The sequence below is a fragment of the Perognathus longimembris genome, chromosome 11 (genome assembly GCF_023159225.1).
Source record: "Perognathus longimembris pacificus isolate PPM17 chromosome 11, ASM2315922v1, whole genome shotgun sequence".
Classification (NCBI taxonomy): domain Eukaryota; kingdom Metazoa; phylum Chordata; class Mammalia; order Rodentia; family Heteromyidae; genus Perognathus; species Perognathus longimembris.
Genome location: NC_063171.1, coordinates 58,044,735 through 58,068,292, shown reverse-complemented (window position 1 = coordinate 58,068,292; position 23,558 = coordinate 58,044,735). Strand labels below are relative to the sequence as shown.

The 23,558-nt window shown below is 53.6% G+C and overlaps 1 protein-coding gene across 5 annotated transcripts in view; it reads left to right on the top strand.

Moving 5' to 3' along the window:
• Positions 1–22,765, top strand: part of Tmcc2 (transmembrane and coiled-coil domain family 2) — a 38,372-nt gene extending 15,607 nt beyond the window's left edge. For 2 of the 5 annotated variants that reach the window (XM_048357098.1, XM_048357100.1), the window contains exons 3-5: positions 17,366–18,312; positions 20,671–20,806; positions 22,082–22,765. In XM_048357098.1, coding sequence (XP_048213055.1) covers positions 17,366–18,312; positions 20,671–20,806; positions 22,082–22,393 — 1,395 coding nt within the window. In that variant the 3' untranslated portion in view covers positions 22,394–22,765. The other 3 variants (XM_048357102.1, XM_048357103.1, XM_048357101.1) reach the window with 3 other exon arrangements.
• The last annotated feature ends 793 nt before the right edge of the window (positions 22,766–23,558 follow it).

The window sequence follows — 23,558 nt, the reverse complement described above, 5'->3', positions numbered from 1 at the left end:
TGCATAGAAGGTATGGGAGTAGAGTGAGGTAGTCTCAGAATGTAGAGTGAGAGGCCGGCAGGGCCAGGGGCAAGAGGGTAGGGAAGGCGTGAGAAGGGCTGCAGCTTGCATAGACCTTGGCATGCTGGGGGAAAAATACCTTTGATATTTATTTTTCTGAGTGAAATAGGAAGTCATTACACAGCTTGGTACAAATGAGCAACATCTTCTAAAATCACTTGGGCTTCTGTGTGGAGGATTGACCACTACTGTGATAGAGTTGACGAGGAAGGAGTTGGCATTACTCTTAGGGTAAGCGAAGAGTTATCTGGATTTGTTCAGAGACAGAACCCAAAAGTTTCTGATGGGCTGGATATGGGGCATGAAAGGGAGAAACTGAAGATGGTTCACAGATTTGGGGCCTGGCCACAGGAAAGAAGAAATTTCCATAAAACTGAATTGCAAGGAATGTGGCAAATGGATCAGCCCTTGTGTAGGGGGCAGAATCAGAGCTAGGTTTTGGCTGTGTTCAGTTGAGATGGCTATTAAACATTCCTGTGGAAATGCTAAAGAAGCAGTCAGATGAGCAAGTGTGGAGGCCCGGGGAGAGATCCAAGCCGAAGGCATAAATTTGAGAGTTGTCAGCATATAGATAGTTTTAAAAAACGATGGGACTGAGCCATTTGCAAGCCCAGCTTCTGCAAGGAAACGCGTGGTCTAAGAGTGAGGTCTAGATGCGCTGACTGGAAGGGTAGCGTGGCCTTGTGAATAGAGAGCAGGAGGATCCTGCAGAATAAACCGGGTTGTTTAGCCCTTCACGAGCAAGTTGTGCGTGCTGCAGCCAGCCCTACCCCACACAGGTGAATCCATGAGTGCATTTGAAAAATCAGTTTGAAAAACACTGTTGAGTACCTGGAACATTATGGTTGTTTTGTCTATTTGTTTGTTTTTGTGGCAGTACTGAGGCTTGAGCTCAGGGCCTGGGCACAGTCCTTTAGCTTTTTCTCTTAAGGCTGATGCTTTAGCACTTGAGCCACAGCTCCAATTTCTGGCTTTTTGGTAGTTAATTGGAGATAAGAATCTCACAGACTTCCCTGTAGAGGCTGGCTTTGAACCTTGATCCTTACATCTCAGCCTCCTAAGTAGCTAGAATTACAGGTGTGAGCCACTGGCACCCAGGCTGTTTTATATGAGGAGGGAAAACATGAGTCCTGTAGCCTCTTTGCCTAGGGCTCCTGTGCAGACCTCCAACTTGTTGAGAAGATTAGAGGTGGGCAGCGGAAATCATTTGAAGCGGATGGGTTGTGGTTGGCTGACGGCTGGGAAAGAAGGGGCTTGGGGACTCAGCAGAGGTACCAGATGGGAACATCTCTGAGGGTTTTTCCATGTGGCTTGTGCTTGTCCTCCTATTCTCTCCAAGATGCTTTGAGGGGAAGGGAAATTCTCTTCTTGCTGTATGTGGAAAACCCAGGCCAGTGAATCTTGGGTGACCTAACTAGCGACTGTCCCCTGGGTGGGGAGTGTTAAGAGAGGCATTGGGAGTGGTTGTTCCTGCTTGTTCTATTCCTTCCTTCCTTCCTTCCTTCCTTCCTTCCTTCCTTCCTTCCTTCCTTCCTTCCTTCTTCCCTCCCTCCCTCCCTCCCTTTCTCCCTCCCTCCCTCTCTTTCTTTCTTCTTTTTCTTTATTTTTGATTGGCTGTGGGGCTAGAACTCAGGGCCTCAGTGCTGTCCCTAAACCTTTGTTGTGGTCAAGGCTAATTCTCTACCACAGCACCACTTCTGGTTTTTGAGTGGTTAATTGGAGATAAGAGTCTCATGGGGACTTTTCTGCCTAGGATGGCTTTGAACTGTGATCTTCAGATCTCAGCCTCCTGAGTAACTAGGATTACAGACGTGAGCCACTGGTGCCAGGCTGTTTCTATCTTTCTTTGGAACTTTCAGCTTTGTTCTGTATCTTGCCTGGTTAATCTTAGTAGCAGACTGTGAAATTGGCAGGGCAGGTATTATTATCTCCTTTTACAGATGAATAGGCTAAGGCCCAGAGAAATGGAGAGACTGCTTGTCCAGGACACCTTAGCTCGGTCTTGGCAGAGAGGAAACTAGATCCTGTGTTTCTCATCTGTCCACAAGTCCCAGCTGAAATCTGAAACAGCTCAGGGGTCCTCAGAGCTCCGGGAGGAAAATTCTTGGGTGCTATTTCTGCTTGAGGTAAGGGCTTTCCACTTAGAGCTGTCCTTCCAAGGGGGTGTGTATGTGTGGCCCTGGGGGTCCTGAGGAGAGAGAAGTGCTTCCTTGTCTCGAGAAAGGGGTCGTCCAGTCATCCTAAACCTGAAGCTCTGTCTGCTGACTCCCACAGGCTCAAAGCCCATTGATTGTGGTGTGAGTCTGGGCATGAATAGGATGTATTCTTCCAGCTAGTAAACACAGCCCACATGCTCCTGCAAGCTCTCTGGCGATTACTAGCATCTATTTTTAATTCATAAGCCGCCCCTACTCCCCAGCCCTTTGCCATTGTTCAGAGCTCACCAGCTGGCTTGCGGACCCAAGCAGACCCAGCACCCTGGCCCAGCCAGGGTTGAGTTACTGAAATACCCCAGAGGCTCACCCAACCCCCATGGAAAGGAAGCAGAGGCCCTGAGCCTCCTGCCTAAGGGCAGGAGTTGGGCAGGGAGCGAAGGGGCTGAGTTCAGTCTCAGTTACTGTAGTCTGGCTATCATTTGTTCCTTTCAAACCCAGTTAGCTGCATTCAAGGTTGGCCTTCAATTATTTCCTATAAAAGCAACAAAATTGTCCTCTCGGCCCCACTCTTCCGCTATTATGTGTGACACTGAGCAAGGGCGCCGTGGTTCTCTGCCTTACGTATGTCAAGTGGGAAAAATCATGTGTTGGTGTACCGGGCAGCACAGATGAATAGAGAATGTGAACAGAAGATGCAGTGCCGTCCATGTGCTGGAGAAGGAACTGCTGGTTGGGTTCAGGCACTTGACTTCTCAGAAAGCGGACGTGTCCTCTACACACCCTCTCCACCTTTGAGCAGCAGCTCCTGGGAAATGCAGGTTCTGAGGCCCTCCTCCATGGCTGGTGGGGTACCGCCTTCCTCACAGCCTTGTTTAGAATCTCTCTCCAGCTATCCCTGTGTTCCCTGCCCAGCCTTGCCCAGTACCAGATGTGTCCCAACTGAAGGCTGTGGAGAGGGGAATGACACAGAATGCTCAGTTCATGGCTAGCTCTTTGGGCTAGCTCCTGACCGGGGCCTGGACCCTCCTGACCAGCGTGGCTGAGCAGCAGCATGGGGGACGGGGCCAGATAGGCACTGAACAGGTGTAGAGGGCTCTGTGGTAGGAGACCACCTTGTTGCCTCTCCCCAGGTGCGGAGTGTGCCGAGCGAGGTCTTGGCAGTTTTGCTGCAGGTACACGGTGAGGGTAGAGTCTCTCTGTCCTGCTGGATGCCGCCCTGTAGCCCCAGGAGTGTTATCTCGAGGCCCAGACGGGAGACAGAGGTGGAGTGTGGCTCATCACCTAGCACAGAGCAGACTCTGGACATCCTGTTCTCAGTGCACGCCCTGCCAGATTTATCCAGCAACAAGATTTCTTCCCTACCCCACCCCACCCCCATCATAAATAAACACCCTGTTTATTCACAGGACCAAGAATGAGGGGCCACCTTTAACCCTGGCTTCTGCCAAGAAGACTGAGGTCTTGGCTGGCTCCCAGGAGCCCTGGTTTATTTACATCTGGGAGTCAACTGGCTCAGAGGCAGGCGTGGCTGGCTCTGCTGAGAGCTCCTTCTAACCCAGTCCCCTATGAAGCCTGAGGGTCCCCTGCTGTGTCTGAGTCCTAGGTCTGATTACATGGGAGGTGACAGGGCTCTGCTCCAGGGTCAGCTGGACCACCCAGCCCTTCACACAACTGCAGCTACCTTCCAGGCCACCCAGTCACTCACCCAGGTCTCTGGGGAGAGCAGCTGCCATCTCTGTCCCACTCCCCTCTCACTTCTTTTCCTCCTCTCTTTTCTCGCTGCATGGAAAGTTCCCTGAAGCAGGGAGAGCCAGAGGCAGCCTTGCCAGGCCATGCCAGGCCAAGGCCAGGAGGCTCTGATTGGCCATAAACTATTGCTCCCCACCTCAGTGCTGGCTTCTTGGAGGCCATCGGCCCCCACTACAATAGTATAGCCTGTGTGCTAGATAGCCAAGACCTTCCTTTGGTTTGACCAGTGTGTACATGTTATATGTGTATGCTGGTACTGGGACTTGAACTCGGGATTTGGGCACTGTCCCTTGGCTCTTTTGCTCGACTAGCACTCTATCACCTGAGCCACACCTCTACTTCTAGCTTTTTGGTGGTTAATTGGAGATAAAAGTCTCCTGGACTCTCCTACCCAGGCTGGCTTTGAACCTTGATCATCAGACCTCAGCCTCCTGAATAGCTAGGATTACAGGTGTGAGCTACTGGTGCTTGGCTTGGTCTGACGTTAGTGGTGCATATTCAAAAGCTCCTGGCCTTCCTAGGGTTCTCTCCAGTCATGACAGGTGCCAGAATATGAGGGCTCTGCGCCTTACCTAAAGCTCTCACTCTGGAGGTTATAAGCACCAGCAGCCTCTTGGCTTTTAGAACTTAGTCAGGGATCACTTGCCCCAGCGGGCCTTTGCCCTCCACAATCAGCCTGTTTGCCCCCCCCCCCCCCCCCCGCTTCCCCACTGATATTACTAGAGTAACTTGGAGTCTGGACCACAGAATTCCCTGGATAGTGGTGATAAGTTAGCCAAGTTCCCTAACCCCTTGTTGCTAAGCTCGGGCGAGAGCCTGTGGGAGATGAGCTTTTTGTAGACCCAGGGGGCCGAGAGGACTCCAGCCCAGACACAGGTGGAAGCCGAGGCCCCCCACTTCTCCCCTGGCCTCGGTTCCCTCAGACATGCTCTGCACTGCCCAAGAGGAGGTATGCTCAGGTGTCATTCCTCATGCCAGAGCTGGTGACAGCTGGCAGACAGGAAGAGGTGCTCTGTCCTCGGGCTCCAGACGGTGTGGAGCCACCACTGGGGATGTGGGCACGGGTCATGAGAGTTGGCACAGGCCTCCCAGCTACGGAGCACATTCTTCCCTGCATCCCTCATCCCTGAGATGAGAAACGTGACCCAGCTCCTCTCCGCGCCAGATGAGGCAATGGAAATACAGTACCATGAACCTGATCCCTGCTCTGCCTCTTGGTTTTTGTAGGCACAGTTTGAACTTTATTTATACCCTGTGGGGCAGAGGGCTCTGAAATAGAACCAGAGACGAAGCTCACTCCCCACTGTTTTCCCTTGAGGTTCCCAGGGACTCATCAGCTCCCCTGAGCTACAGTAGGGGACCGGTGCAGCCTTCTTTTAACTCCTTTTTTCTCTCCAGGGATGGCAAGCACTTTGTCAGGCTTCTTTCTTTTGGAGACGCCCCTGCTCCCCCCCCCCCCCAGCGCCCTTTCCCCCAGTCCTTCAAAGGCCATCTTACAGGCCGTCCTGGTCCTTTTATCCTCTTTGACTCTCTCCCTGGACTGGTTCTAGGAGTTCTCAAAGCATTCCTTTCCTCTTCCTTGCAGCTCCCCAGCTGCCCCACCCCGAAGACCCCAGAAACCGCTTCTAGTATCCATAGCTAGTAAATAATTCAACCCGCTCAACAAAAGCTCAATCAGATCCATGGTGATACTGTGCTCAGGAGGCCCACGGGGCAGCTGGAAAGCGAACCTGCCCTGTAATGTTAACTTCATTATATAAGGTTTCTTCATCGCCTGAGAAAGCAGCTTCAGACCCAAATATTACCTGGGCCCGGGGCCTGTCCACCTGCTTCTCAGAGACTCGCTGGCCCTGTGGGCATGCCCCCTAGGATATGCAGTTGTGTCCATTTGAAAGCTATCCTGGCACCAACAATCAGCTGAACAGCAAGCCATGGTTTACAAAGTGCCTTCCTGCACATTTCTCGTTTAATCACATCAGCTCGTGGTAAGCTCGGAGCCCTCGAGTCAGCAGGAGCCCACAGGAGCTCTGTGTTTCTACTGTCTGCTTTAGAAAGGAATCCATCTTAATTATTCTTGGCAGATAGGGTGAGGTGAAGGGCACTGTAATGTCCCCAAAATTGTCCCTAAATGGGAGATGCTCCTTTTTCTCTGGGTCAAGGGTGTTCTCAGTAGACCCTCCTCTGGGAAACAGTGACCATAAAGGCATGAAGTCATCATCCTTTCTACCTGCCTCCCATGAAGTTTGCCAGGTACATGGTTCTGTTCACTGCCCAGCACCTGTGTTCATGCGTGTGGCTAGGAAGGACTCCCTCAGCCAGACCAGCCAAGGACCTGCAGGTGCAGGAGACACCCCCTCCCTCCCTGAAGTAGCAGAAAGGTGTATGTGCTTGCTGATTTTGTGCAGCTTCTCTTTCACTGGCCCTCTGCTCCTCTAGCTCCAGGTCAGTACTGCTTGCAGGCTGTGGCTTTCCACCTGCTCCCAAGAAAATATGCCCACCTTAGTTCACGTTATGAAACATAAACTTAAAAACAAGTAAATGAAAAATATCAACTTATCCCAGTGCCTGTGGCTACACAGGAGATTGAGATCTGAGGATGGCAGTTCCAAGCTGTCCAAGTCTGCGTAACGCTTATCTCCAGTCAACCACAGAAAGCTGGAAGCAGAGCTGCGGCTCAAGTGGTAGAGCACTAGCCTGAGCAAAAGTGCTCAAGTACAGCTCCCAGGCCCTGAGTTCAAGCCCCAGTATAGGCACAAAATTAAACAAAAAGTATATCCATTTCCTCTTCCATCTCCCTGGGGGAGAAGAGGAGGGGGAAAGCCAGCCCCTTTGGCCATCTGAGTTGCTAAAAAATCATACCTTCTGGCTGGGTCTGGTAGTAAGTGTTGGGAAAGGGAACTTGAATAATGACCTCCCTCCCAGCCCCCTTTTTCAGGAGGGCTTTATGAGTATTAGAGGAGCTGCCAACCTTCCAAAGAGGAATCCTCACTGAAAATCTTCCTGGTACATGTTCAGCCTCAGATTTTTTTTTTTTTTAAAGACCTCACCTTGTTTTCTGAAGTACTAAATTTAGCTGCTTCTCAGCATTATTCTTTGCTGAAAAAAGGCCTCTGACTTCTCAGGTTTCTCAGCTTCAGAACATGTGGATTGTGCTTTTTTATTTTTAATTCTATCTATTTATTTTTTTATGGTGCTGGGTATCAGACTTAGGGCCTTGTACATGCCAGGCAAGCACTCTACCACTGAGCTATATCCCCAGCTCTCTTCTCTTCCCTCCCCTTTCCCTTTCTTTCTCTCTTTCTTTTCCTCTTTTTTTTTTTTTAAGAATAACTTGTAGCCAGTGGCTCATGTTTATAATCCTAGTTATTCAAGAGGCTGAGATCTGAAGATCCTGGTTCAAAGTCAGCCTGCACAGGAAGACCCATGAGACTTTTATCTCCAATTAATTACCAAAATAAATAAATAAATAAAGCTGAAAGTGGAGCTGTGGCTCAAGTGGTAGAGCCCTTGCCTTGAACATAAAAGCTCAGGGACAGTGCCCAGGTCCTGAGTTCAAACCCCAGGACACAGGCACAGACGCACGCACGCGCGTGCACACACACACACACACACACACACACACACACACACACACGAGCTGCTTCTTAGCTCTCACCCTTTCAGAGCTGTTAACACCGTGGCAACTCTCTTCCTATGTCTGCCTGTCTTGGTCTCAGCTTGGTTCCACATGGCAGCTTCTTCTGTGGCTTTTTCTGTCTCAGGCCAAGGCTCCTGGGTCCTGTCTGGAATCCTGCAGTTTGTGCAGGTGTTTACAGTCACGTTAGGTGAGGGGGGGCCTCAGGAATAATCATCTATTTCAGAGCAGTAGACAGTGTGTCGAGCCTTTTCCCTACAACTCTGGAGATAATGATCGTTTATACCATTTGCAACTAGCAAGGCTGAGACTCAGCTGTGCCAGCTCCATTTGCCCTCTCCTCCATCGCTCGGTGCCCCACTCTGGTTCACTGGGCCTCCTCCCGTTGCCGTGTGGGCATCCCCGCCTTCCATGCAGCTGTGAAGGAGCCTGACCGGTGCCCGTTGGAGCTGCATAGCTGGTGGGTGGCAGGGGAAGGATTTATCCAGGGACTCTTCTCACTTTCAAGCACTGTGGTGGCTTATTCCATGCCCAGGGCACCCAGCGTCGGCCTGACTTCCTGCCAGGCACATTTCCCTTCAACCTCCACCCTCTTCTCATTCCTCCTATTCTAATTGTGGAGGCTGAATCTTGGAACGGGGAGACTTGACCTATGGAAACCCCTGTAACAAGTGTGGAACTGAATCTCCTGCCTGATTCCTCCAGCTCCCTGCATTGCCAGATTTGGGAACCCTTCTCATTAATAAAGACAGGGTTAGTTTTGGAGGACCAAACCTCTAGTAGCTTGCCTAACAGGAATCCTCTGTTGCCTCTGTTTTCTTCTGAGAAGACTGCTGGTTTCCTCCCTTTCCCTGATGTCTGCTCACTTGTGGCTTAGTTACCCCTAGCATGGAGCTGAGACCTCCCACTGATGGGATCCCACAGATGCTGTGGAATCTCTGTCCAGGTCATCTTGCAAGGGCCATGTGGCCTCATAGGAACTTCTTGCTGCTTGTGAGCCTTCAGGATCCCAAACAGCTTGAGGAATAAAACCTAACCATGCAGAGAGAGCCCCCCCACCCCAGACCTCAGCTGTCACCCCACTTCTGATCTCCTATGTCCATTGCCTTCTCCTTGCTTTAAATTTTACTTATAAAAAGAGATAGCTTTTGGGCTGGGGATATAGCCTAGTGGCAAGAGTGCCTGCCTCGGATACACGAGGCCCTAGGTTCGATTCCCCAGCACCACATATACAGAAAACGGCCAGAAGTGGCGCTGTGGCTCAAGTGGCAGAGTGCTAGCCTTGAGCGGGAAGAAGCCAGGGACAGTGCTCAGGCCCTGAGTCCAAGGCCCAGGACTGGCCAAAAAAAAAAAAAAAAAAAGAGATAGCTTTGTTGGAATTGGAAAGGAGGGTGCAGGGAAGATTATCTTGGCGTGAGATCAAGCTATCTTTCTTGCTACCTGGGACAGAACAACAATTAAGTACTGTCTTCCATTGTAGCTAACTAAGACAGATACTCAGATATTCTACCATCCTACAATGCCAGGATACTGGGAATGACACAGATAAACAGAATATCTGAGCCTGGCCTTCCTTATGCCATTATCAAAAGGGACAGTACTTGATGCCAAAGTACAACAATCAAGTACCACAGGAGAAAGGTCATTTACAGAAGTGGGGGACTGGCCTAGCTAGCCCCAGAGATTGAGACCTGTGTGATGTGTTTGGCGAGGCTTCTAGCTGCGTAAACCCTAAGTTACCACGAGCCCAGGGTGTGGGGAATTCCTGGTCATGGTGATTTAGGCTGCCAGCTTTGGCACTGGGCCCCAGAGATAGCACCGGGCCCTTCTTATCTCTTCGAAACTTCTTGAACTTGGGACTGCCCCATCAGCATGATTCACATTGATCCCCAGTATTTAAGCCCTGAGTGCCTCGCCAGGCTCAAGTGGGTACAGAATCCACGGTGTCTTTGAGTGGTGACTCTGCCTCCAGAAGCTGCCACTGGGAAGACACCAGACCCAACACTGCGGCCCATCCATCTCTTCCCTTGCCTCTTGCCATCCTCATCTGTGGCTCTCTGGCCCCCTCTGCTGGCCACAGGATTTCCTACTGAAACTGTACTGATGAAGTCCAGAGAGAAAGAAACAGCCGTGAGTTTGCCCTCTGTTTTATCTTGAGTATTTCGGGGCAGGGCTGGTGGGCAGAGAGCAGGGAGTGGGAAGCAGAGGCTAATATTGGCCAAGTGGCCACAATGGGTTTCTGGGACAGAATCCTCAGAAGAATCCTGGAGGAATTCCTGTCGCAAGGCCGTTGCTGTGGGACTCCTCCAGTCCATTGTTGGTGTTGCCAGGCTGCCGTGGGAGTTCCAGGGCCTGAAGCTAGTCAACAGGGCAGCTGGGGAAGAAGGGGAGGATTCTGGATGGAGCTGTGTTTGGATCCTCCATGGATCCAGACTTGTCTGGCTTTGGAGTGTGTCTCTACATCCTAGAGGCCCGGCAGGGAGGTCCACTTCCATTCTGAGCAGAAGTAGGGAGCTGGTGAGGCTGAGCTGTTTGGGAGAAAGCACGTCTGATCGATCAGGAGAAGCATTTCTGGACCTGGAGATGGGACAGGTGGGTAGAACACCCGTATGACTGGGGGGACCATGCAGGTACACCTGCCATTTATTCCCACGGCTCCCCCCACCCTTGACCCCCAGCCCAGTCTGCCACACCTGAGCTTTTCCCATCCACACTGGGTGCGCAGTGATAAGGGCTGGGCTAGGGAGAGGCACATCAGCAGAGCCCAGTCCTCCGGCTCAGTCAGTCAGTCTCCATGTCCACTGCCAGATGGGAAGGAGCGGGAGGGGGGAGGTTCCAGAGCAATCCACCCCTAATCCCTGGCTGGGCCTCAGTCTGGAGATGGCGGCTGCAGAGCCTGGGAGCTCAGGCACACCAGCCCGCAGGCCCAGACTCCCTGCAGTGAGCCCAGTGCTGCCCAGGAACTGTGACCCTGGGAGCCTGGCAGCGTCCTCAGACAGCTGGAGCCTTCGAGCTCCCAGCACCTCGTCGCCAGCGAGGCTTTGGGAAACAGTGCCCACACAGGTGAGGCCCCGGGGTGGGTGGAAGAGGAGAAGAGCACCTGGCAGAGTGGGGTTGAGGGGTGGGACAAGGCATGTTCTTAGAGTTTGCTAAGTGCTCTGCTTGCTTTGGGCTCTCTGTGAGCATGCTCCTCACATAGAGAATTCTGTAGATGCAGGAGCACTGGTGTGAAATGAAGTGGAAGGAAGGTTCGTGGTTGTCCCTTCTGTCTCTGGAAAAGCAGTAGCAGAGAGACGGGATTTTCCTGGTGCACCACGGGAGAGTCCCAAAGCCAAGTGTTCAGCTTTGGAGAATTCAGAGGGTAGCAGATGGGGAGACCTTAGGGTAAGAAACCAGATCTGGGGCCTAGCCAGGGGTGTAGGTGCCAGGAGAGGAAAGCACTGGACACTTACGTCGATGGAAAGGTCTTGTTCTCAGCAACGGCTGGACTGAGGGGCCTGTGGGGAGGTGTATTTCTGACCACTGCAGAGGGTTAGTCTGAACAGAAAAGAGTGGAAGCTGAGCATATCCCTCCACCCACAATAGAGGGCGGCCCTTAGGGGGAGGGCAAGCTTTCCGGCTGCGGGACGAGGTGGGTTGATAATAGGCATGCCTTGAGATGGCGAGGTGCTGGCGGAAGGAGAATTAGAGAGTTTCTTCATTTATCTGAAGTCTACACCCTGATGTCCTCTGTAGCAGGAGAAATGTCTTATAGGACCATTGGCGCCTGCCCCTTGGCTCTCACAAGAGCAGGAGCAGACCCAGGGGCATGTATGTCCCACATGTGTCATTAACTGTCCAAACTTTCACCTCCCTCCCCTGAAGAAAACCCTCCTGGGCTCCCAGGAGCCCAGTGGGCCGCTTGCTGTGCTCTTCCCCTTGCCACCTTGGGTCAGCTGTGATGACCAGAGCTGGACTGAGCAGCTATGCATGGCCCACATGTCCCCACCAGGAAGAGAGGGCGCTTCCTGTTAAACTAGGTAGCACCAGCTGCACTGGGGGACAGGGGCCGCCCCTGATGTCTGGAGTCTGGGTTGGACTAATTCTCCCAGCTTGCTCTGGCTGGAGTGTCCTGTCCCTTCCTCCCAGCCTTGCCCTCAGCTCTGACCATCTCTAACCTGAAGGATTGTAGCCAGCCATGGGCTTCCTCTTCACTCTAGTCTGGATGACTCCCATGTCCTCTGGGACCTAGGGGACAAGGGAATCCAAACGATCTCCAGTTTGAGAAAGTTGCAAAAACCAGAGGCTGGAACAGCAGCGAGCAGGAAGAAGAGTCTTTGCTGAGTCTGACAGTTCCTGGCCACCTTTGCTCACTGTGCTCTGACCCTGAGAAGCCCAGACCCTGCCCTCAGGAGCAGCATCCTGCAAGGGCCCACCTGCTTGGCCAGGTCTAGGGACAGGTCAGCATTGACACCAGACTCCATTGTGGCCAAGACAGCAAGGCTGCCTTGCCTTCCTAAAGGAAGCTTTGGAGCCCCCCAGAGCTCTGTTTCTAAGTCAGATGGTGATATATGCCTATAATCCCAGCTGCTTGGGAAATAGAGACCAAAAGATTTGTTGAGTTCAAGACCAGCCCAGGCAAGTTGGTGATACATTTATCTAAAAAAAAAAAATTTTTAACAAAAGGGCTAGGGTGTGCCCCAGATGGGTGGAAGAATACTTCCTTGTCCAGCAGCATGCTTGGGCTCTGGGTTCAACCCCCAGTGCTGATAAAAAAAGAAATGTGCTTCTTTCTTCCAACCAGTATTCCATTAGAGGGAGCATTGCATTCTGTTGTATAAGATGGACATCTGAGTTGTGTCCACCCTCACTAGTGCTGCCAGGAACTTTGGTTTTGTTTGTTTGTTTTTTTGGCCAGTCCTGGGCCTTGGACTCAGGGCCTGAGCACTGTCCCTGGCTTCTTCCCGCTCAAGGCTAGCACTCTGCCACTTGAGCCACAGCGCCGCTTCTGGCCGTTTTCTGTATATGTGGTGCTGGGGAATCGAACCTAGGGCCTCGTGTATCCGAGGCAGGCACTCTTGCCACTAGGCTATATCCCCAGCCCTGCCAGGAACTTTGGATACCAGTATTTATTTGAATACCTTTCTAAAAAAAAATTGTTGAGTGTATATTAGGAGCAGAATTGCTGGATTGTGTGATCATTATCTAATTTAGCCTTATGAGGGTCTTCTACACTATTTTCCCTAGTGGCTGCACCATCTTAAATTCCTACCAGCAATGCACAAGGATTCCAGTTTCTGCACAGCTTCACCAATACTTGATTGACTTGAAAATAAAATGATTGTAGTCATTCTAAAGAATGCACAGTGCCTTCGTTTATATTTATTTTCTAGTACCCTGGGGTATGCCCTCGTTTCCTCCTCTGATAATGCTTTGAGGCAGGCAGAGTGACCCTGCTTTTCCAGATGAGAAAAGCAAGTCTTGGGAAGAGGAATGACATAACACAAGGGCACACAGCTGGTGTCTGACAGAGCCGGATTCTAAATCAGTGTCTGGCTACAGATCTAGGCCCTTCCCATTGCCCTGCACAGGTCTTGGTCCCATCTCTGTTCTCCTCTATAAGTCTCTTTCTCTTTTCACATTCCATGCTATTCTGTCATCTGACAAGCCCTCATCTTTTCCCTTCTCTGATTTTCCTTTCTTTGTAAAAGCATATTTTTTTTCTTTCTCTCTGTCTTCCAGCTTCTTCTGTGGCTCTCTGTAACCCTGTCTCCCTCTAGTTTTTGCTTTGTTTTGGCAGTGTCTTTCCGCGTGCTGGGTTGGTACTCCACTACTTCAGCAGTGCCTCTACCCCTTCTTAACGCTGATTATTTGGAGATAGACTATAACAAACTTTCCTTCTTGGGCTGACCTTGATCTACAATTTTCCAGATCTCAACCTCCCGATTAGCTACAGTGACAGAGGTCACTTGAAGCTTCCCTCCTGTCTTGAGGAACGGTTGAGGGACCTGTGTCCATAGAAGTTCCTACCACCCGGGGCTGGTGGAGGGGGGGTGTGCCAGCAGGTGGCAGGCAGACATTGTGAACCTCGGAGGAGGAGCCTGTGGTCAGCACCTCTTTGGTAGCCCTGAGAGTGTCTCTCCCTCCTGTTTATGGGGATTTCACAACCAGCTTCAGTTCTGCCTTTTCATTTAAAGCCAGGAAGCTCAACCGCTAAGGGACCTGGGGAGTATCAAGTTCCCTTCAGAGATGGAGTCTGCACTCAAGACCCTGGAGGGGAGAGGTGGGGGAAATGTTAGCATCTAGACTCTTTGCCTCCCATCCTTAGGCCTTGGTTGGCTTTTGTGTGGTGAGAGCAAGTCTGAGTGTGAGGTCTGTGCCCCAGTGAGGCCGCCCCTGTCCATTGGTGAAAGCAGGCCGGCACTGAGGGCCCGCTCTAGCTACATCTTGAAATCCCTTCCTGCTTCCTTGATGAGTAGCCTGGGCTCCAGAACACAGGAAAGGTGCTTTCCCCAGGCCGTCATCCTGGCTGCAGGCAGGGGCGAGTTCCCATCCTGAGTAAGGCAGCCCCCCTCAGCCCATGCCTATGGCTGGGGAGGCATCCAGGGTGTTCATTCAGATGGAAGTGGCTGATGTGCTCTAGCGGGGAGTGGCCCCAGCCTCCCCCGCCCATGGTCTCATTCAAATATGCATATTGGCTGCTTAAGAAGGTCAGGGGTGGGCAGGTCCTCCAGAGGAGACTGTCAAGAAAACACATATGCCCAGCCTTCCAAGGTGAGGGTGAAGTCCTGGGGCTGGCATCCTCAATCTCTCCTGTAGTTCTGTAGCCCTGGCCAGGTGATTAATCAGCATCCGTAGGCCTTGGCTTCCTCTCCTTCAGAATGAGACTGAGTGGCACTGTCTGCTTTGTGTGGCCGTTCCCAGGACTGAATGAATGAACTGTGGGAAGCCTGAGAGCCATGCCCGCACGTGTCCACAGAGGGGGGCGGGGGCAGTGATGTCGCCATCCAGCTGAATGGTAGAAACCAATCGTGCGCTGCTTGGAATAATGTTTTGAGGGGCCAACGGGCAAAGATGCCCTGGCCCTGGGTGCCCATAGAGCTGAGTCCTCCCGGGGACACAGTGGGGACGTTCTGTGACTGGGGACCTTCGCGTCATCCCAGGGTCCTCTGGGCAGAGCAGAGCTGGTATCTGCCACAGCCAGGACCACCCATGCCAACCGTCAGGCCCCATGAGTGTCTGATCTCCTTTGTGGGCACTTCACAGCCGGTTTCAACTCTGTTTTTTTCCATTTCCTAAGCCAGGCAGATGCCAGGTGGAGGGCGGAAAGAGCTCCACTGCTGGAGAGGAGCCGTGGACGGCTGGGCTCGCTTTCTCTCCCTTGTCCTCACGCTCCTCCTCTGTCCACAGCATCACTGTGTGTATTCCTCAGTTGTCCTTTCACGTCCCAGCAGGTAGGACAAAGCGCTCTCCTCTCCCCGTTAGAGAAGAGCTGGAGTATCAAACCCGTCCCTCACAAAATCCAGTTCCTGGATATTCCTCTGTTCAGGAAGAGAGTAAAGGGGGGTTAGGCATCTGTGGTCAGAGCAGTGGCTTCCTAAGAAGGCTGAGCTCTTTGGTTGAAGGCCACGTGTTGCACATAGCACTTAATTTTGCGTAGTTCTGTCAATATTGAGGATGCTGGATGGTACATTCTTTTCCGTTTAGAGCACATTTACACCTGCCTTGGGGGTGGGGCGAGGATGATACTACCTAGATCCAGACTTAACACTTAGTGAGTTCCTTCTGCTTGCTGCTGTCTGAGGTGCTCCCTGACCACCCTCTGTGGAACCTTCCCAGGAGACTGGAGAGGAGACATGATTACACCCATTTTACAGGCCAGAACACTGAGGTCGGGAAAATCAAGGCGAGATAGGCTGTTTGCCATCACTGCTGGGAATAAGACAGGAGGGCAGGGGTTTATTCTGTTTTATTTTTTAATTGTTATTATAAAGGTGATGTACAGAGGGGTTACAGTTACGTGTCAGGTAAAGAGCGCATTTCTTTTTGGACACTGTCACCCCTTCCCTATCTCCCAGTTTTTCCCTTCCATCACCACCCACAACTTGCATAGATCATTTTCAGTGCAGTGTCTAGTGACTCCCACTGCTGCCTTTGTTCACCCTTTGTCCTCCCATTTCTGTGAGAAGGGCAGGCTTTAAGTTGGGCTGGTGAGACAGGCCTCCTGACAGATTTAAGGGGAACCAGAACTGGCTCCTTGGGTATAGAAGGTCAGAATCTGAAGTGAGAGCCTCAGAGGCAAGATACCTCCTGCAGAGTGCAGGGGAAACCCAATTGGAAGGCCCCGAGTTCAGGAGGGATCAGCAGAGGAACTGCCCTCCCTCCCAGCATCCTCAGGGGACCTGTGACCTGCAAAAAGCCCCAGAGGAAGCCGGGAGGAGCCACCCTCTCTGGGCTCCTGAGTTGAGCAAGGCTGTTGTTTTGTCTTTCTTTTTTTTCTTCAATAACTGTACCTTGGCAGAAATCGAGCAAGTGACTTCTGCCTGCAGTTGGCATGGGCTGTGTCCAGTTCCAGTGTGTGACTGGAACACTTTGTGGTTTTAACCCCCACATACAGTCCTCCCGCCCCTGCCCCCCCCCCCCATGATTTGACCCAGCCTTCCTTGGTGTGTGCTGTGTGTAAAAATACACGGGGTTGAGCCATTTCCTGCTGCTTCCGTTGTTGCGTGGTGATAAGGCACAGAGACTCAGCTGTGGACAGTGAGCCTCCAACAGCACAGGGCAGCAGCCCTGGGCCTGGCCGCGCGCATCCCAGCAGTCCTTCCTATCTTCTGTGACTTCTCCTGCCTTCCTCCCCCTCCTCCCCAGACTCTCTCCATTCCCCTCTCTTTCCTTTGCATTTTGTGTCACCCTGATGTGCTGGGGAAGCCTGCCTGCCTGTCTGGTGGGGGGCAGAGAGGCTCTTAGGGTCTGTTTGCACCTTCTCCCCATTCCTGCTGCTCCCCTGCCCCACCCCCTTGGGCTGTTCCCTGCTTCCCTGGGCCTGTGGGCTACTTTGGGACTTCAGTTCCTGGTGGCTTGGTGAGCAGGGCCATACGTGGCCATTTTTCTATTTCTGGGAGACAGAAGGGCCGGGTGTTTGCACCATCATGAAGCGGACAAGGTTGCTGACAACCTCAGAGAACTGGAAGGTAACTGAGGAGCTGACCTACACAGCCGTGTTAGTGAAGATGGGCTGGGGGTGTGTGAAGTGGAGGCTTTGATTAGCTCTGAGAGGCCTGCTCGAAACAAGAGCCTTTTGGGTAGGTTGAGTCCAAAGAAGCCCTTCATCTCATCCCTGAGAGGTCCACCCTGGGACTTCCCACTGAGGTGTCAGCCCGCGGGGACCCTGCCTGGTTCCTCCTTGTGTCCAAGCAACACGGACTCTGCGATGGAGGTTCTGTCTTGCTCATAGCTCTGTGTCCCAGAGTAACTTGGTAAACCTCCTAGGCCAGTGGCAGAGCAGATCTGCCTAGAGTACATCTTAGGATGCTGTGGGGCTCAGGAGAGAGATGTGGGCATGCTTGTAGGCCCAAGCAGCCTATACACAATTGCTGAGAAAGGCCTGTTGTTGGTGTTCTTCTAGAGGAGAATTTTCCCCTTACAATTTCCTCTTCATCCTGCAAACATGTTCCAAGGACAGACCCTAGTCCAGAGGTGTGCAGGCCTGCTGCGTGGAGACTCCTAGTGCTCCCTTCCTCTGGTCCCGTGACTTACCCGTGCCGCTTCCGCTTGCCCCCTTCCCCAGGGCGACAAAGGAGACCTTGTGGCCCTGAGCCTCCCTTCCGGCCCCGGCCACGGCGACAGCGATGGCCCCATCAGCCTGGACGTCCCGGATGGGGCCCCGGACCCCCAGCGCACCAAGGCCGCCATCGACCACCTGCACCAGAAGATCCTGAAGATCACGGAGCAGATCAAGATCGAGCAGGAGGCGCGGGACGACAACGTGGCGGAGTACCTGAAGCTGGCCAACAACGCGGACAAGCAGCAGGTGTCGCGCATCAAGCAGGTGTTCGAGAAGAAGAACCAGAAGTCGGCGCAGACCATCGCGCAGCTGCACAAGAAGCTGGAGCACTACCGCCGGCGCCTGCGGGAGATCGAGCAGAACGGGCCGTCGCGGCAGCCCAAGGACGTCCTGCGGGACATGCAGCAGGGCCTCAAGGACGTGGGCGCCAACGTGCGCGCGGGCATCAGCGGCTTCGGCGGCGGCGTGGTGGAGGGCGTCAAGGGCAGCCTCTCGGGCCTCTCGCAGGCCACGCACAGCGCCGTGGTGTCCAAGCCCCGCGAGTTCGCCAGCCTCATCCGCAACAAGTTCGGCAGCGCCGACAACATCGCGCACCTGAAGGACCCGCTGGAGGACGGGGCCCCCGAGGAGGCGGCGCGCGCGCTCAGCGGCAGCGCCACGCTCGTGTCCAGCCCCAAGTACGGCAGCGACGACGACTGCTCCAGCGCCAGCGCCAGCTCCGCCGGGGCCGGCAGCAACTCGGGCGCCGCGGGGCCCGGGGCCGCGCTGGGCAGCCCCAGGTCCGCGGCGCTCTACAGCGGAGCCCCCGCCAACCTGGACGCCCTGCTGGAGGAGCTGCGCGAGATCAAGGAGGGCCAGTCCCACCTGGAGGACTCCATGGAGGACCTGAAGACCCAGCTGCAGAGGGACTACTCCTACATGACCCAGTGCCTGCAGGAGGAGCGCTACAGGTAGGGGTGCCCCCGGCCCCTGGGGGAGAGGGCTCCCCAACCCCCACCCCCGGGGCCCGCCCCAGGGAGCTGCCAAAGGCTCAGCTTTCTCCAGAGCAGAGCGGCTTGGGACCTCTGGAGAGGAACACTTTGTGGGTTTTAGGCATCTCGGCCTGCATGTTGCATGATGGATGTATACAGAGGGGAAACTGAGGCACACTTCCCCTCTGCAGTCTGGTTAAATCACCGACTTTGAGGCAGCTACCACCTTCAAACATTTTTACTGTAACTGAGCTAAGCGATTAGATCTTGCCCCCCCAAATTTCCCATCCATGCAGCATGGTGAGGGTAGCACTAATCCTTACCTTCCTGGGACTGTCAGGGAGACGGAAGGGATCCAGACTCCCCAGTAGCATGGACAGTTCCAATACCCAAGGGATGCACGGAAGGCAGGCCTGGGATTGAGACAGAATCAGGTCCCCTCCCAACAGCCTCTAATATGACACGTGCTCCCCCCAGAGTTTGGGGGAGCTTTTCCTTGCTTGGTACTTTTTCCTCTTAGGAAGGTTTGTGGAATTAAGGGAGAAGCCAGGCACCAGTGGCTCATGCCTGTAATCCTAGCTACACAAGAGACTGAGATCCAGAGATTGTGGTTCAAAGCCAGCGCAGGCAGCAAAGTCCATGAGACTCATCTCCAGTTAACCACCAGAAAACCAGCAAGTATCACTGTGGCTCAAAGTAGAGCGCCATCGTTGAGCAGAAAAGCTGGCAGAGGAAAAGGATGCTGGCACACACTGTCTTATGGGGCATGAGGATCCTAACAGACCATGCAGGTAGAATGCCTCGCTCAGCACCTGCATGCACAAGTGCAAGGGACAGGAGGCCCTGGGTACCCACAGTTTGTGGTTTCAGGGCACGCCATTGAGGGAGCGCCATGCGTGCTCAGGACGCAGAGTTTGGCACTGCACTAGATGCTTGACTCATTTTTCCTGTAACGCTGTCCGACTTCCACTGAAGAGGTGCCCACGCCTCTCACCAGTTCTCAAATGTTCACCTAAGCACATTACATAACCTTTTTGGTTTTGGAGGATTGTCGTGCTTTCTACTTTGCTCTGGAGGCACTGTCTGCATGGGGTGGGGGGAGGGACAGGTTTTCACAAAATTAATGGCAGGGAGACACTCTGCAGATCACATGACTTAAACACAACTGAAGATGACGTGGCACTGACTGAGCTCTTATCCACTGAGCTGAGGAATGAGCCTGTGGAAATTATTATTATTTTTGACAGTCATGGGGCTTGAACTTGGGACCTGGGAGCTGTCCCTGAGCTTTTCTGCTCAAGGCTAGCACTCTGCCACTTTGAGCCACAGGCCACTTCTGGTTTTCTAGTAGTAAGTTGGAGGTGTCTCGTGGACTTTCTTATCCCAGCTGGCTTTGAGCCTCGATTCTCAGATCTCAGCCTCCCAAGTAGCTAGGATTACAGGTGTGAGCCGCCAGTGCCTAGCAGCCTGTGGGAAATTTGACATTTTTTGTTTTTGAGGTTTTAGCTATTTATTTATTTTGGTGCCGGTATAGGGGCTTGAACTCAGGGCCTCTCATTTGGCTTTTTCCACTCAAGGCTGGTGCTCTATCATTTGATGCACACCTCCACTTACAGTTTTGCTTTTTTTTTTTAATTTAATGTAGTTTTATTGTAAAGGTAATGTACAGAGGGTTTCCAGTTTACATAAGCCAGGTAATGAGTACATTTCTTGTTGAACGTTGCTAGCCCCTCCCTCGTTTTTCTCCCACATTCCCTCTCCGGAGTCCCCTAACTTCCAGCTTTTTTTTTTTTTTTGCCAGTCCTGGGCCTTGGACTCAGGGCCTGAGCACTGTCCCTGGCTTCTTCTCGCTCAAGGCTAGCACTCTGCCGCTTGAGCCACAGCACCGCTTCTGGCGGTTTTCTGTATATGTGGTGCTGGGGAATCGAACCTAGGGCCTCGTGTATCCGAGGCAGGCACTCTTGCCACTAGGCCATATCCCCAGCCCAACTTCCAGCTTTTTGATGGTTAATTGGAGGTAAGAGTCTCATGGATTTGTCTGCCTGGCTGGCTTCGAACTGCCATCCTTAAATCTCAGCCTCCCGAGTAACTAGGATTACAGGTGTGAACCACCATTGCCTGGCCTTGATTTTTTTTTTTTTTAACAGTGTTTGGTCGAAACCACATGTAATAATCTGTGAATAAGGCAGGCTTCCTGTCAGCAGCAACCTCCGTTGTGGTGGGGTTAGCCCCTGCGCGGGCTGTACGTGTCACAGCCGAGGGAGGGGGGAGGGGCGTCCTGAGGAGAGGACGGTGGCGTTGGAGCAGGGCTGGGGTCACCTCTTCTCCCACCCCCAGGTACGAGCGGCTGGAGGAGCAGCTCAACGACCTGACTGAGCTTCACCAGAACGAGATGACCAACCTGAAGCAGGAGCTGGCCAGCATGGAGGAGAAGGTGGCCTACCAGTCGTACGAGAGGGCGCGAGACATCCAGGTATGGCCAGGGATGGGCCTGGGGAGGCATCTGGGGGCGCTGGGCACAGCAGAGCAGGTAGGCGTGGGGATGGAGAGGCCTGCAGCCAAGCGTGTGCGCTGCCTACAGGCAATTGCCGCCCGTGGGCCAGAGCTTTCCCCCCTCCACAGCCTCCCCCCACCCGTGGCTGCCATACAGATAAACAACGGGTACTTCCAGCCCTTGGCCTTCCCTGACAGGGAGCTGGGATGGGGCCAGCGCCTGTCCTTCCCATATCAACCGAGACTTTTGTTTCTATTTTTTGTTGGTGGTGGTGGTGATGGTCATGGTGTCTACAGCACCACTTCCAGTTTTCCGGTAGTTCATTGGAGATGACTCTCATGGATTTTCCTGCCTGGGATGGCTTTGAACCATAGTCCTCAGATCTCCGCTCCTGAGTAGCTAGGATTACAGGCATGCGCCACCAGTGCCTGGCAGAAGACTTCCGTTTCTTTGCATCCTCCCAAATAGTGATTGGAGCTAGTGGTGGTACTGTGGTGAGCATAGCTACCTTCCAAATAGTGATCGGAAAGGGCTTTGCTCCCATCTGCAGCTGACGGGTCTATGCCCCCTTGACCTTTGGAGAGGGCATCCTGTGTATTTTCTCCCTCCCCCAGTGGAGTAGTGTATTAATCCATTTTCTATTGCTATAACAAAATGCCAGGGCTGAGGTTAATTTGTAAATAGCAAAGGTTCACTTAACTCACAGCTCCAGAGGTCTAGTTGTGGAGCCCGCTTCTGCCCAGCACTGATGGTACTGTCCTGGCAGATGGCATCGCAATGGCAGGAGCTGTGTAGAGGAGATCACATGCTGAGGCCAAAACCCAGGGAGAGTCGGCGTTCTGACTTGCTCTTCTATAACAACCCACTGTCACAGGGAGTAACTGGCTCCCGGAGGCCATCTTTAATCCCTTCTGAGGGTAGCACTTCCAGTAACCTCATTGGCTTTCGCCAGGTCCCTTCTTTGGTTTTCTTTTGTTTTGTGCAAGTCCTGGGGCTTGAACTCAAGGCCTGGGCACCGTCCCTGAGCTTTTGTGCTCAAGGCTAATGCTCTTCCACTTGAACCACAGCTCCTACTTCCACCTTTTTGGGTGTTGTAGTGGAGATAAGAGTCACAGACTTTTCTACGTCGGCTGGCTTCAAACCTCGGTCTTCAGAGCTCAGCCACTGAGCAGCTAGGATGATGTGGTGAGCTCCCTCGGTGGGTCGGGAGGGCCCCTCCTGAGCCGCTCTCTGCCGCCCCCTGTGCCCCCGCAGGAGGCTGTGGAGTCCTGCCTGACCAGAGTCACCAAGCTGGAGCTGCAGCAGCAGCAGCAGCAGGTGGTGCAGCTGGAGGGCGTGGAGAATGCCAACGCGCGGGCGCTGCTGGGCAAGTTCATCAACGTGATCCTGGCGCTCATGGCCGTGCTGCTGGTGTTCGTGTCCACCATCGCCAACTTCATCACGCCCCTCATGAAGACGCGCCTGCGCATCGCCAGCACCGCCCTCCTGGTCCTCGCCCTCTTCCTGCTCTGGAAGCACTGGGACGTCCTCACCTACCTCCTGGAGCACGTGCTGCTGCCCAGCTGAGCAGCGGCCCCGCCCCGCCCCGCCACCCCGGCCCCCTCCCCAGGGCCGCACCTCTCCAGGAGGGACCCCGGGACGCCTGTGTCCCTTGGACTTCATTATGTGTTGGGTTTGGCCTCTTGCCCAAACTGTCCATTTGGCAGCTCCTGCCCTTTCTCTGTACTTGCTTCTGTCCAACGCCTTCTCCCTGTTGGCCCTGGCTGGAGGTAGAGGGGACACCTTGGCCAAATGAAGCAGAGGAGGACACAGGGTCGGATGGTTTCGATTATTTACAGTCCCACAGGGCATCTCCCAACTGGCCGTGGGATGGCCCAGGCCGGGAAGGTCACTAAGACAGGAAAAAGCCAGCTCCTCCCGAGGAGCTTCCCCCGGGAGGAGCCTGCCCGGGAGGGGCCCGCCCCGGAGGGCAGCCGCAGCCCCTTCCAGCAGGGATGGCAGAGTTAAGGCTGGCCCCAGAGAGCGCAGGATGGAGCCAGGCCCAGCATTCCCGCATTCCCAGGCCAGTGTGCAGCCACTGGGGAGCTTAGCCTACCCTTCACCCCTCTTCCCGACAGAGCGGGTTTGAGGCTGGCAGCTGGGGCTGGGCCTTTTCTGCGTTGAAGGAGGCAGGCTCCGGAGGCCCCCGGTGGGGTGTGACTTTGAACTCGGGTTTTCCCTGCTCCACATTCCGCCCACCTTGTCACTGGATCTGCTGTTTTCAGGGAAACAGACCCCAGAGGCATGAGCCTCCGCCCAAGCCCTTAGGCCTCTGGGAGCTCGTAGGGTTCTATCTATCTATTTATTTATTTATTTCCCCCCTCACCCCCCATCCTACCCTATCCCCACATCTGCCCCGCCGGGCTCCAGGGAGAGGACCCGCCCCTCCTCGCTCTGAAGCCGGGGCCCACTCTTGGCTCATTGCACTTCCACGCCCTGTAGCCTCTCCTGGCTGGGGGAGCGGGGCGCGCGGGGCCACCCAGCACCTCCCAGGCATCCCCGTGACTGGGCGGGAGGAACGAACGTGGCCTCTTTTATATATGTCTATTTATTTTGTATGTGTGTATTTGTGGGGGGAAGAGGTTGTTTATTGCTTTATTTTTTTAAGGCTCTGGAGTGTCGTGTAAAAGTTTCTCTTCACATCCCAACCTACCCACGGGCACCTCCGCCGCGCACAGAGGGGACTTCTCAG